At 36.5% G+C, this 14,533-nt stretch overlaps 1 protein-coding gene across 10 annotated transcripts in view; it reads right to left on the bottom strand.

Annotated features, from left to right (window-relative positions):
- ANKRD12 (ankyrin repeat domain 12) overlaps nt 1-14,533 on the bottom strand; it is a 144,626-nt gene that overhangs the window by 94,138 nt on the left and 35,955 nt on the right. For 5 of the 10 annotated variants that reach the window (XR_010124213.1, XM_054460980.2, XM_054460979.2 and 2 more), the window contains exon 2: nt 6,613-6,747. The exons of 4 other annotated variants lie outside the window; for them this stretch is intronic. Coding sequence is in view for 4 of the 6 variants with exons in the window: in XM_054460980.2 (XP_054316955.2) it covers nt 6,613-6,699 (87 nt within the window). In the remaining 2 variants the exon portion in view is untranslated. Of the gene's footprint in view, nt 1-4,604; nt 4,764-6,612; nt 6,748-14,533 lie in introns of those variants that run through there. One more of the 10 variants, XM_054460983.2, reaches the window with a different exon arrangement.

Below are 14,533 nucleotides of genomic sequence, written 5' to 3' on the forward strand. Positions count from 1 at the left end.
GTTTTGCTTTCTTATGGTGTGTTCACTTTAACAGCACTTTTAATGTTCTTCAAGAACTTTTCCTTGGCATTCCTCTCTTGGTTAACTGGCACAAGAGGCCTAGCTTTTGACCTCTCTCAGCTTTTGACATACCTTCCTCACTAAGCTTAATCATTTAGAGCTTTCGACTTAAAATGAGAGACATTCCACTCTTCACTTGAATATTTAGAGACCACTGAAACACAATTTCAAAATTGTTGTTTCAGGAAACGGGAAGGCCCAAGGAGGGGCAGAGTTGGGAGAAGAGCCAGTAAGTGGAGCAGGAGCACACACACAACATTAAGCTTGCCATCTTTTCTGCATGCAGTTTGTGGTGCCCACAAAACAATTACAATAGTAACAAAGATCACTAATCATCACCATGATAATGAAAAAGTTGGAAATATGAAAATTATCAAGATGTGACATAGAGACAAGTGAGTACATGCTGTTGGAAAAATGTTGCCAATGAATTTGCTCAACACAGGGTTGCCACTAACCTTCAATTTGTAAAAAGCACAATTATCTGCAAAGCACAATAAAGTGAAGTGCAATAAAATGAGGTATGCCTGTAAACCAAAATGTTAATAGCTACCTGTAGGTGGTGCCATTACAGCTATGTTGGGACATAATTCTCCATGTCTCTCTTGCATTTTTGCACATCTTGCAAGCAGACACACTAATTTCCTTTGTCCTGGACTATCTTTTCATGGGTATCTGTATGATAAACAGCCTCGAAAGACAGAGGCAGTGTCTCCCTCTAAAGCAAAGGACATACCTGTTTGCTGTCTAGTGTAATAACGTCTCCTTCTAGGGAAAAGTTCAGGCAGACTTACTGCCCATCATAAAAGATTTGCGGCTCCTACCCTGTAATACAACCCACTGCATATGCAGTTGTCATCTGCCCATCACTGCATCCCCCTTGTGAGAAGTGAGGCTCAGGGAACAGGCACAAACAATGATACTCCAGCTACTGCTATTGCTGAGTAGCAAATATTCCTTCATCATTGACCTAGGAATTGTGTCTTCTGCCAGCATCCATGAAGCGAATTAGCTTACAAGTAGGGTAAAATCTCAGAACCTTCACAGTTGTTGACAAGGTAATTGGTAATTTCTATTTTCATTATTCTTATATGTATTTTCTAATTTTTTACAACGAACATGTATTATAATATTTGGATAATAAAAGAAAAAAATTCTCAATAGTCACTTGGAGAGGAAATAATCAATGTCTGAACTACACTGATGACGAAAAGGATACGACAGAACTATTCAGATGGTTAAAATAATTAATATCCCCTCTCTCACATTTTATGAATTTAACCAGGTTTTAATCTTAACAGATTTTATAAAAGATTCTGCTTTGCAAATTTTAAATACTGATTTATAGCTAAAAGAGTAGTGGAGAAATTTCTAAACTAAACTAGAATCAATGGGGGGAAAAGACCACAGATGAGCAGTGAAAGGTGTGAACATTCTTGTCAAAATCCTAACTATTTTAATATTTAATGTGAGGACTTTACATAAAAATTAAATTGCTATAAAATACAATTATTCAAGTTATGCTCTATTTAAATGAATTTAAGGAGTGAAATTTTGGTTTAGGTTATTTTATTAATTTAGGACCTCATAACAACAATATTCTGTCATATTAAACTGTAAATGGGGTCTCTACTTACGTAAGAGAACTGTTAAAAAAAAATTAAAAATTAATAGAGACAGACAGGGTCCTGCTCTCTTGCCCAGGCTGGAATGCAGTGGCACAAGCATAGCTCACTGTAGCTTAAAGCAATCCTTCGACTTCAGCCTCCCCAGTACCTAGGAATACAGCTGTGTATCAACACATCCAGCTAATTTTTTTTTTTGGTAGAGACGGGGGTCTTGCCCAGGCTGGTCTTGAACTCCTGGCCTCAAGCAATTCTCCTGCCTTGGTCTCCCCAAAGCACACATTATAGGCATGAACCACCATGCCCAGCCTCATTTCGAAAAATGTTATGGGGAAAAACAACTTAGCAGAACCCAGAAGTTGACTTCAATGCCACTCACTATGAAAAGACAATCAGCTGGGTGCAGTGGCTCACGCCTGTAATCCCAGCACTTTGGGAGGCCGAGGTGGGCAGATCATGAGGTCAGGAGATCGAGACCATTCGAGACCATCCTGGCTAACACGGTGAAACCTCGTCTCTACTAAAAATACAAAAAATTAGCTGGGTGCAGTGGCGGGCACCTGTAGTCCCAGCTACTCGGGAGGCTGAGGCAGGAGAATGGCGTGAACTCAGGAGGCGGAGCTTGCAGTGAGCCGAGATAGCGCCACTCCACTTCAGCCTGGGTGAAAAGAGCAAGACTCCATCAAAAAAAAAAAAAAAAAGACAATCAAAGAAATATGCATTGCAAATATACACATGAATAATGGTCATGCCTTCTACCCCCAACCCCAACTTCTTCACTTTGTCTTAAAAAGGAGCAGCAACATGGTCTATACCTAGCATCTTTGGAATAAAAACTACAGCCCTTCCTCTCACGGTAAAATAAAGGGTTAAATATTCACTGAAAAACTGAGGAAAATACTTCTAACAACAGCTTTTGACATCAAAGTGCTCTGAAATCCCAAAGCATGGCAATTTAAGTACAGCGCATGTTGCCTTAGATGAGCTTCTGATCCTTACCCAAACTAATGATCTTGAAAAACATACAGTTAAACAGAGACTGAGAATAAATACATCCCTTTATGTAAGCCAAAAATCTGTTAACTAGAGGAATGTAATAGTTTGTATTCATTCTTGCCATTTATTTTATAAATCCAATGATTAACAAGTATTCTTAACTTATCTAGGGAATGTTTTAAATAGAAATATGTTAGTGAAGTATTTGGTTTTTGCTATTGTTGCTACACTTTTAAGAAATCACACTTTTTCACGCCACTGCACTCCAGCCTGGGCAAAAAAGCGAGACCCCATCTCAAAAAAAAAAAAAAAAAAATCACACTTTTAGGAGGGCAATATTCAGGCACTACTTATTTAGTGACAACTTTCAAAAGATACATGAAAAGTACATAGGAACAATTAAAGCTTCATTGAGTTTAGCCTTATAAATTCAAATCCAAAAAGTGGCATCAAGCAGCCCAGATGAATTTCCACAAATGTAACCTTCACTATACTTAAACACGCAGAAATAAAAGTTACAATGCTTTCTTCAATTCTAACATTGTATTCTGTCTCCACATCTCCACACAAACTACTTTCATCAAGGTCATTTAAAATGTTTCAATGGCCTCATCTTTCCTCTTAACCTCTCTGTTGCATTTGGCAATGCAGACTCTCTCTTCCTTTTAGCCATTCTCTGTGGAACCTCCCTTGGTTCTCTCTCAGTCCTCCTCTTTGTCTCTTTACTCCTCCTAAAATATTTGAATTCCTCAAGGTCTATCCTCCTCCATTCTTGTGCCACTTTATACACTCTTTGTACACTCTTCTCCATACTGACTTTCTACAAATCCTCATATATTTATTTCCAACCTAGACTTGTTTTGAGTTCTTACACTCATATGTAACTGCCTACGAAACATTTCTACTTGAATGTTCCCAGGGCCAACTCAGTTCAGCAAGTACAAAGCAAACTTATTCAAAACAACCTGTTCTCTCTCTTGAATTTCCTTTCAGGAAATGGCCCAATCATTAACCAAGTAATGGAAACAAACCTCAGAATGGACCCAGACTATTTTTTCTCCATACACAAGTTTAATTCATTCAATAGCTTTTCGATCTGCCAACTTCTCTTCATCCCAAAGGCCACTGCCCACACTGCCTCCTACTTATTATATTTTATTAAATAGCACTCTGACTGGTTCTTTCTATGACCCTTCCCTCCTGACTCACTGACTACAGAATAAGTTCCAAGATCCTTCGCAAGGCACACAAGGCTATAATGAACTGCTCCTCGTCTAGTGCTAGACTCACCTCCTATCCTCCATCCTTCATAGGCTACATCCCAACTCAAGTTTGTTTTTCATTTGCTGTTTCTTTCGCTTATACTACCCTTTACTTTCACTTTCCTTCTGGTCAAATACGGATTCATCCTTGAGAACCCAGATTAAGTACCTAATTCTACTATTAGGCTATCGCTGAACCTGTTAAGTAGCATTCTCTCCTTTTTTCCTCCCATCACTCAGTAGTTTCATTAATGAGCTTATTACACTGGTATAGCAGTTCTCAAATCATGGTCCGTGAGATCAACTGAGGAGATCTGCAAGGTCAGTATCTTCATAATAACATTTAAGTTGTTATTTTTATCTTTCTCATTCTCTCAAGAGTATATATTGGGGTGAAACTTCTAAAATTGATTGTGGTTGTGACCATACAACTCTGTAAATATAAAAACAGCTGAATTGTGTACTTTAAATGTATGGCATGTGAATTATATCTCAATAAAGCTACCTATTAAAAATGGCAAAATCAGCCAGGGTGGGGTGGCTCACACTTGTAATCCCAGCACTTTGGGAGGCTGAGGCAGGTGGCTCACTTGAGGCCAGGAGTTTGAGACTAGACCGGGCGACATGATGAAACCCTATCTCTGGGCATAGTGGTGTGCACCTGTGGTCTCGGCTACTCAGGAGGCTGAGGTGAAAGGATTGCTTGAGCCTGGGAGGTCAAGGCTGCAGTCAGTTGAGATCACACCACTGCACTCTCCATCCTGGGCAAGAGAGCAAAATTCTGTCTCAAAAAGGAAAAAAAAATGGCAATATCAAGATATTCCTACCTAGATCAAAAAAAGACTGACAGAAACCATGGCTGAAGACTTGCCTTATAGTAAGTACTAATGAAAACTCTTACACCAGATAGTAACTTAAATCCATAGGAAGAAATTAAGAACACCAAAATCAGTAAATTTGTGGGGAAATCTGAAACTACATAAACATAGATTTCTCTTATTTCTTTAAAAGATAAAATTTTGTATCAAACAATTATAACATTCTTTTGTTGGGTTAATCACATATCTAGATGTAATCGATGTTATATAAATAACACAAAGGAAGAAAATGGAGCTATATTGAAGCAAAGCTGCTATATTTTACTGGAATTGTGTCAATATCAACCTGTAAGTACACTGTGGTCAATGAGGATGTGTATTACAATCTCTAGGATCAACATCTAAAATAATAAATCGAAAAAGTTTAAAAAAATCAGAGAAATTAAAATTGTACACTGAAAAATATTTAAAACCAAAAATGGCAACATAAAAGAGGTAACAAAAAAGACATGAAATATATAATAAAGAGCAAAACTGCACATATAAATTTTCATCATATATAAGTCATAGCAATAATTACATTAAATGTTAAGTGGACTAAGTACTGTAATCAAGAAGAGTTTGCCAGTGCAATCGGGGAAAAAAGGGGGGCGGGAAATAAAGATAATTAAACAAAAAAAGAAATATCCGGACTGGAAAAGAAGTAAAATTATCCTTATTCACAGATAATATGATTCCATATGTAGAAAGTCCTAAGAAATTACAAATTGTTAGAACTAATAATTGAGTAAGATCACAGGATACAAAGATAACTACATCAAAAATCAATTATATTTCTGTACTAGCAATAAAGAACCCAAAATAAAATTATCCATAGTAGTACTGAGAGAATAAGATACTTACAAATTTAACAATAGAACGCAACACTTTTACACTAAAAACTACAAAGCACTACTGAGACAAATTGAAGATGTAAGTAATGAAGAGATATTCCATGTTCATGGATTGGAAGACAATATTAAGATGGCAATACAACTCAAAGTGATCTACAGATTCAATGAAAAAATTCAATAAAATTCCTTCAAAATCCTAGAAGGTATTTTTGTAGAAACTAACAAGCTGATCCTAAAATTTATATGAAATCATGAAGGACTCAAAACGATTCTGAAAAGAATACAGTTTGAAAACTTATACTTCCTGATTTTGAAAGCAGATTTGGGGTTGCCTGGAAGGTTTAGGGTTGCAGTGGAGACTGACTACAAATGGGCAACAAAGACCTTTCCACAATGATGGCAATGTTCTAAAACCTTACTGTGATGATGGTTGCGCAACTCTGTTAGCTAAAAATGTCTGGAAACACCTCAGACATCTTTCCATAAGAAAATGGCTTTTAAAAAGACTTAAAAAAGTAAACAGAAAAAAAATTCAAAGACAATGTATAAAACCAGAGATAAGGAGAGACTAGGGATAGCAAGACCAGTTAGGAGACAATTGCAGGAGTCCAAACGAAGGTTCTGAGGGTCTAAATTAAGTAGGAATGAAAAAGGATAGATATAAAAAGACAGAATTACAGGTCATTGACAATGACTGATAACAAAAATTTTTCCCTCTCTCAATCATTATTTCTTAGTTGCACAATCTTAGTAATTGTGTTTTACTTAGTAGTTGTTGTGTGTTCACCTTAGGGAATGATAAACAATCACTTCCCCAGGAATCCAATTTACTTCTAATGGTTTGGATTTATCTGGCATCCATATTGGTTTTTATCTTATGAGAAATTACCAAAAATACTTAATTGGGAGTCTTTTTCCCAGTTCAAAAAGTCAACAAATCTTTAGTATAATCATATACCTTTCTTCCATATGGTTTCTCTACCATATTGCTGTCACTGTCAGAATTTTCACTCTGAACTGGTTTTGTGAACCCAGATTTGGGCATTTTATAGCTGTTCAGCTAGCTTCTTTTATCAGTCTTCTCATCCTGGATCTGTAAAGAATGGATATATAAGGGTTATTTGAATATATATACAATAGAACCTACTTGAAGTTTATGCACCACAGTTAGTCCAATTTGTTTTCTCTCTGTCTTTATAAGATACCTTATTTTCTCAGAGAGGCTATCCTAAGCTAAAATAAGTTTTCACCTTATTTTAGCTTCTGGTTCTCTAAAAGAAAAGAGAATTACTTTTATAAATTTCTTCCCCATATTCTCAAGACAAGTAACATCTCCAGCTTTGGGTATCCAGAAGCAGTGAAAGTGGAAGCAGTGACAAAACGTTTCTCTTTTCAGTAGGAATCCATAATGGGAGCTCCTAATCGATGCCCTTGTAGTTTCGTGTTGGTTTGGAAGTCATTTCTGAAGACCCAACCAAGAACCTGTTAGGTTTGATCAGTAATTTTATAACACCTAATTCCCTACATTAAATCCTTCCCATTTAAAATCCCTAGAGTAGTTTATTTTCTTTACTGAACATCCTCAGCCATTTAGTCACTTTATCAAACTACTCACTGATATACTTCTATTGTACTATAATCACCACTGTATACATTATTTTATTTCCAATTTGTTCAGCCTTCTCTTTCCTATTCTACAAGCATAATAGGTCAAAGATTCTCCCAAGAGCTTATGATTATGACAAGTTTATGCCTGAACGATCCAGAAAAAATTCCAAGGGGTTTTACATGTTAAAGAGGAACCTATGAGGCTACACCTATGCTGCTGTCAGATAATCTATTACCTACATGTGGCAATTTAAAATTAATTAAAATGAAATTAAGCTAGCCACTGTACTATACAGCATAGATATACATTTATGTAATCACAGAAAGGTCTACTGCACAGCACTGGGCTAGATTGAGGCTGCTGGCCAAGGGGAGTATTACTTGGGCTACAACAAGAAGCAGAATGACTGACAAGATTACTCTGAACTCTTTCATGCTATAAATCTCCTACAGAAGGATATCATAGATCTAAGTTAGCTGTCATTCTAGTATCTATGTAAATTATTAAAACTCGGACACCTTGAACAGAGCATTAGTAAAATCTGCTGTCCCGTTGGTGCTTTAAAATTTGTTTCGTTTTGATAGAAACAAAACCAAAAATCCCTTAAATAAACTGAGCTAATTTGTAAGTTATCAAAACCATATTAATCTGGAAATAATTAAATTAGAATACAACACAAAAAACTACCAAAGAAAAATGGTTCAAATCTTTCATTTTACAGAGGAGGAAACAAACTTTTTTCACATTACACTCAAGAAGCAGAACTTACCTTGGGGCCATTCAACCGTTTCATTAACATATAAACAATAATTTACACTGTCCTCAAAGCTAGCCACTGGTAAAGCTTATGGAGTTAAAGTTAGGAGCCACATAAAAACAAAAAGACTGGCTCAAAAGCAAAACTGAGCTATATAATACATATAAACATCAGCCTAAGTGAGACTATGAAGATAAAACAATGTCACCTTTGTAGATGAAGCAAAGCAAATTATTAGTGAACTAAAAGAGTGTCAAATATTTTTTGAGAAAATTCTACAGGGCAATATTATATTAAATAGATTCTATGTAAGGAAAAGCTTACACCATTTTTCAATAACTATTTAGAAAAATGCCAGCAGTAACAATAAAAATCACAATTGGATTCCAAAAATATTCCTTCAATCAACTAATATGAAGCATTTAATATTGAGTTAGCTTCTGGGTGCAAGATGTATACTGTAATCCCTAAAGCAATCACTATATAATAACTATACAAAAAGTAACACAAATCACACTAGGTAAATTAAAATGGAATATTAAAAAATGTATAAATAATCCAATGAAAGGCAAGAAAAGAAAAATTGAACAATGAAAAACAGAAAGAACAAAATCATAAAATGCTATAGACCTAACCCCAAATATTAATAATGATATAAAACACAAATGACTTAAACACACCAAAAGACAGAGAATGCCAGAAAGTGGGAAAAAAACCAACAAGAAGTTTGCTTCAAATATAATAATAGGTAGGTTAAAATAAAAGAATGGAAAAAGAACCCATGGAAGTACTTGAGTTTCCAAGTGCTTAGAAAGAAAGCAAGCTTGAGTGGCTATATAACAACATCAACAAAACAGACTTCAGAACGAAGAGGGACATTATATACGACATATTCATAAAGGGGTCAATACACTAAGACAACATACCAATCTGACGTATGTATGCAACCAACAACAGAGCTTCAAAATACATGAAACAAAAATGGCCAACTGATAGACAAAATAAATTCATAACTACAGCTGGAGGCTTCAACTATTATACTTTTTATTGACAGAACATCAGCAAGGATTATATAAGAAAAGAAAACGCCGTTAATCAGTTGGTTCTAATTGATGTTTACAGAAATACCTGCTCAACAACAGAATACTCTTTCAAGGGCACACAGAATATTCCCCAAGATAGGCCACATTCTGTATCATAAAACATACTTTAACAAATTTAATTAAAACCATACAAAGTTTGCTCGTAGACAATAAAGAAATTAAACCAGGCCAATTATGGGAGTTCACACCTGTAATCCCAGCACTTTGGGAGGCCAAGGTGGGCAGACAGCTTGAGTCCAAAAGTTCAAGACCAGCCTGAGGACAACATGGCGAAACACCACCTCTACTAAAAATACAAAAATTAGCTGGGCATGGTGGTCCGTGCAGGTGGTCCCAGCTACTCAGGAGGCTGAGGTGGGAGGATTGCTTGAGCCCAGGAGGTCGAGGCTGCAGTGAGCCATGATCACGCCACTGCACTCCAGTCTGGGTGACAGAATGAGGCCCTGCCCCTGCCCCCCTCAAAAAAATCAAACTATGTAATTTAGTGTATTAATTCAAACCATAAAAATATATGACCATCTCAACAGATAAGATAAAATGTGTTAGCAAACATTCAATACCCATTAATAATAAACAACTCTCAGCAAACCAGAATTAGAAGGGAATGTGAATGCTTTCTCTTCTAAGATCAACAATAAGGCATGGATGTTGAGTTCGCTTTTACCATTCCTATTCAACACTGTACTACTTACTGGTGGTCCTATGTAAGTTCAATAACGCAAGAAAAAAAGGCATACAACTTGGAAAGTGGTAAAACAGGCCTTATTTCCAGATACCATGATAATCTACGTAGACACGCAAAGATATCTACAAAGAAGCTATTAGAACTAATACATGCGTATAGGAAGGACATAGAATACATGGTCAATATATAAAAATTTTTTCTACATATTAGCAATAAGCAATTAGAAATTAAAATTAAAAATACAACCTACAACAGCATCAGAAATACTAAATTCTTAGGGATAATATAACAAAATATGTGTAAGAATACATGGTGAATATGTGAAAAAATTTTTCTACATACTAGCAAAAAGCAATAAGAAATTAAAATTTAAAATATAACCTATGATAGCATCAGAACCACTAAATTCTCAGGGATAAATATAACAAAAGTATATAAGACTGTACAATGACAAATACAAAACACTTTGGAAAGAAGTGAAAAAAGATCTAAATATATGGAAAGATATGCCATGCTCATGAATCAGAAGACGCAATGTCGTTAAAATGTCAGTCTCTCCAAATTGCTCTATAAATTCTGGGCAATCCTAGTCAAATTTCCAGGATCTATTTTTTTGTTTTTTTTTTTTTTTTTTTGAAACTGACAAATTGTTTCTATAATGTATATGAAAATGTTAAGAACCTAGAGAAGTCCAAATAATGTTGGGAAAAAATTAATTGGTAGACTCACATTACCTGACTTCCACAGTTACTAACAAAGATACAGTAAGCAAGACAGTGTTTACTAATGTAAAGATAGACTTATAGATTAATGGAACAGAATGAAAAGTCCAGAAACAGATCTACACATATACATCCAATCCAACAGATTTTCAACAAATCTGTCAATGTAATTCACTGGGAAAAGGATGTATTCCTTTCAACAAATGGTCTTGGAAAAACTGTATATCCAAATGCAAAAGAAAGAGAGAGAGAGAGAACCTTGACTCTTACACCTCACTCCACAGGGAAAAATTACCTCAAAATGCATCATAAACCTAAATTTATGAGCTAAAACTACACCACTTCTAGCAGAAAACAGAGTATTTTAGTGGTCTTGGATTAGACAAAGGTTTCTTAAATAGGCAATGAAAAGCAGAAATTATGAAAGCAAGAAATGGATAAATTAGACTTCACAAAAACGTCTGCTCTTTAAATTACCCTGTTAAGGTGTTAAGAAAATGAAAAGCCAGTCATACTGGGAGAAAATACTTGCAAATCACATCTTTATAAAGGACTTATATCCAGATTATATAATTCTAAAGGACTTATATCCGGAACACATAAATAACTCTTACGAATCAGTAAGATAAACAACCCAATTTAAAAGTGAGTAAAAGATTTTAACAGTTCAGCAAATAACATACAATGAATGGCAAATAAGCACAGGAAAAGATGTGCAACCTCATTAGTCACCAGGAAAATTAATAAGGAGATGTTCTCACTCATATGTGAGACCTAAAAAAAGTTGATCTCACGAAGGTAGAGAGAATGATAGATCCCAGAGTCTAGGAAGGGTATGTGTGGAGGGTGGGGGATGAAGAGAGGTTGATTAAAGGGTACAAACATAAATAGAAGAAATAAGTTCTAATGTTTGACAGCACAGTAGGGTGACTATAATTAACAATAGGTCATATATTTCAAAATAGCTAGTAGACAGCTATTTGGGAACATTCTGAAACGTTCCCAAAGCAGAATTGACAAATACTCAGTGATGAATATCCTAATCTGACTTGATCATTACATGTTCTATGCATAGAACAAAACATCAGATGTATCCCCTAAATATGTACAAATATTATGGGTCAATTAAACGATTAAAATTTTAAAATAATAAAAAAGATGTCACCCACCAGAATAGTTAAAATTAAAGACTAAGAAGACCAAATGTTGGTGAGAAACTGGAACTCTCATATGTGGCTGGAGGGTGAGAGGGGACAGGCAATGATGCATAGCGGTACGGCCACTTGCTAAATGAAAATACTTGGTGTTATCTTCATATGGCTAAGAAGAGTCCTTCATATTCCTCCATTCTCCGTGTAACAATCTTGGTGGCTATTACACTGCTTGTACTTCAATTTCCATGCCCTAAGGGCTGCACAGAGTATATTAAAACTTGTTCAGGGCTACTTTCCTGTTTAAGCCAACCAGCTGCAAGCTCTACTGTAGACTTTGTTATCCAATGGCTAAATGATGCAGTTTATAGATTCTATTCTGCCTTCGAAGATGTTTCTTCCCTTAAAATTAGTATGTTCTTGCTCCTTACGGACCAAAGAGTCTATGTATCGAACAGCAACTGACTTCCAGGATTAACATTCTCTAAATGTACGCTATAAGACAGTTTTCCACTCTAATTTACAGCAGTAAAATATACCTTCTTCTAAAACAAAATAACCCAGTATTCTCTTGGTTTTTTTTTTTTTTTTTAAATGGCATTACTACTTGGGATCACTCAAGGGATACTAAAAATATATTGTTTAACACAACTGCTATTTCTAAATAATTTTGTTTATAATGAAGGCAAAACATTCTAGTTGCTATTCTGAGGTACCAAGATACACGTACATCAAAAACTCTAGTGTAAACTAAACATCATTTGGATAAAGAAGATGTACAGATGCCTTTTTTTTTTCTTTTTTTTAAGTATAAGCACCTTAAGAACTGAGTTTGGGCTGGGCACAGAGGTTCACACTGGTAATCCCAGTACTTTGGGAGGCTGAGGTAGACAGACTGCTTGAGCTCAGGAGTTTGAGAGCGGTCTGGGCAACATGGTGAAACCAGGCCTCTACAAAAAATTAAAAAATTAGTTGGCCATGGTGGTATGTGCCTGTAGACCCAGCTACTGGGGAGGCTGAGATGGGAGGACTCCTTGAGCCTGGGAGGCAGAGGTTGCAGTAACGTGAGGTCGCACCACTGCACTCTGGCCTGGGCAACAGAGCTACTCCAACCTGGGTGACAGAGCCAGACCCAGTTTCAAAAAAAAATAGAACGGTGTTTGTCTGTTTTCTAACTCAGTCAAAATTATAACCAAAACTAAAATTTTCTATCATTCAAAGATATTAGGCAAACAAAAATGTTCACCTATCTGTGACTCCTCACAGATAACCAATGTCATTATCTTAGCAACGTCACTAAACTAATGCTAAGTTATAATAACAAGACCAGCAGAATCAAAAAACACAACTCAAGACTACAGCAATGATACACAGATAAACAACCTTCTTGAAAGCTGAGGTAACTGCAATACAAGTCTTGTTTGACAGACTTCTTAGTACAATAACTAAATTGACTGTTCAGGAAACAAATAGTGTTTTTTGTTCATAAATTGTCCTTTATCCTAAGGCTAACAGTTTGGAGAAAATTTTATCTTAGCAGAGAGTACAAAATCACCTATAGGATGAGGCTGAACTTTGTCAAAAAGAGGTTTTGGCTGGGTGTGGTGGCTCACACCTGTAATTCTAGCACTTTGGGAGGCCAAGGCAGGCAGACTGCCTGAGCTCAGGAGTTCAAGACCAGCCTGGGCAACATGGTGAAACCCCATCTCTACTAAAATACAAAAAATTAGCTGGGCATGGTGGCACGTGCCTATAATCCCAGCTACTCAGGAGGCTAAGGCTTGAGAACTGCTTGAACCAGCAAGGCAGAATTTGCAGTGAGCCAAGATAGTGCCACTGCACTCCAGCCTGCATGACAGAGACTGTCTCAAAAAAAATAAATAAATAAAAGAGGAGCTTTTGAAAAACTGATCAACTGATGAAGAAGGAAAGAAGCCTTGGGACCATTTCTGTGGAGGAAAAACTACTGAACACTGACAAAAGGAGGGAGAATCGGGGAGAAAATCCAATAACAGAGAAAGACAACTCAGACTATTTACAAGATAGGGCTGAGAGAAAAAAACACCTCTAGTTGCCAATGTGGCCTAGAGGACTATGGGGAACAGAAATAATAGAATTTGCATATCTGAATGCTACAGACATGGAGACTGCACATGTACAATACAAGTGAATATCTACAGAAGTGTTCCAACTACAGAAAGTCTATTTTGAGATCACTTTAGAGTCTGCCAGCATTTAGTGAGTTCTAGGCCCTCAGAATCAATGCTTTAAATGCTTTGGTCATACAAAAAATTAGGCAGGAGTGGTGACACACGCCTGTATTCCCAGCTACTCCGGAGGCTTAGGCAGGAGAGTTGCTTGAATCTGGGTGGTGGAGATTGCAGTGAGTCAAGATCACACCACTGCACTCCAGCCCGGGCAACAAAGCAAGACTCTGTCTCAGGAATGAACAAATTAAATAAATAAATAAATAAATAAATAAATAAATAAATAAATAAATGCTTTGGTCTGTTTGCTCTAGTCACTATCTTCCAACTTAAGTTTGACTTGAAAATTCTTCATAGCAGTTTCACAAAGCACTGGGATTATTCCTCAGTTTCCACCTGTAAGACAAGAAGGGGGCAGGAGGGGCCAAGATAGCCGATTAGAAACAAGATGGCTCTCATAGAGAAGAATGACAACAGCAAGTGAATTCAGCACCTTCAACTGAAATGTCCAGGTTCTCACACGGGGACTGACTAGGAGGATGGCATGACCCATAGACAACAAAAAAAGCAGGGTATGGCAATGGCCCACCCAAGAGCACTGGGGAGCCAAAGGAACCCCCACCCTCAGCCAAGGGAAGCGGTGAG

This window comes from Pongo pygmaeus, chromosome 17 (assembly GCF_028885625.2).
Source record: "Pongo pygmaeus isolate AG05252 chromosome 17, NHGRI_mPonPyg2-v2.0_pri, whole genome shotgun sequence".
In the NCBI taxonomy this organism is placed as follows: domain Eukaryota; kingdom Metazoa; phylum Chordata; class Mammalia; order Primates; family Hominidae; genus Pongo; species Pongo pygmaeus.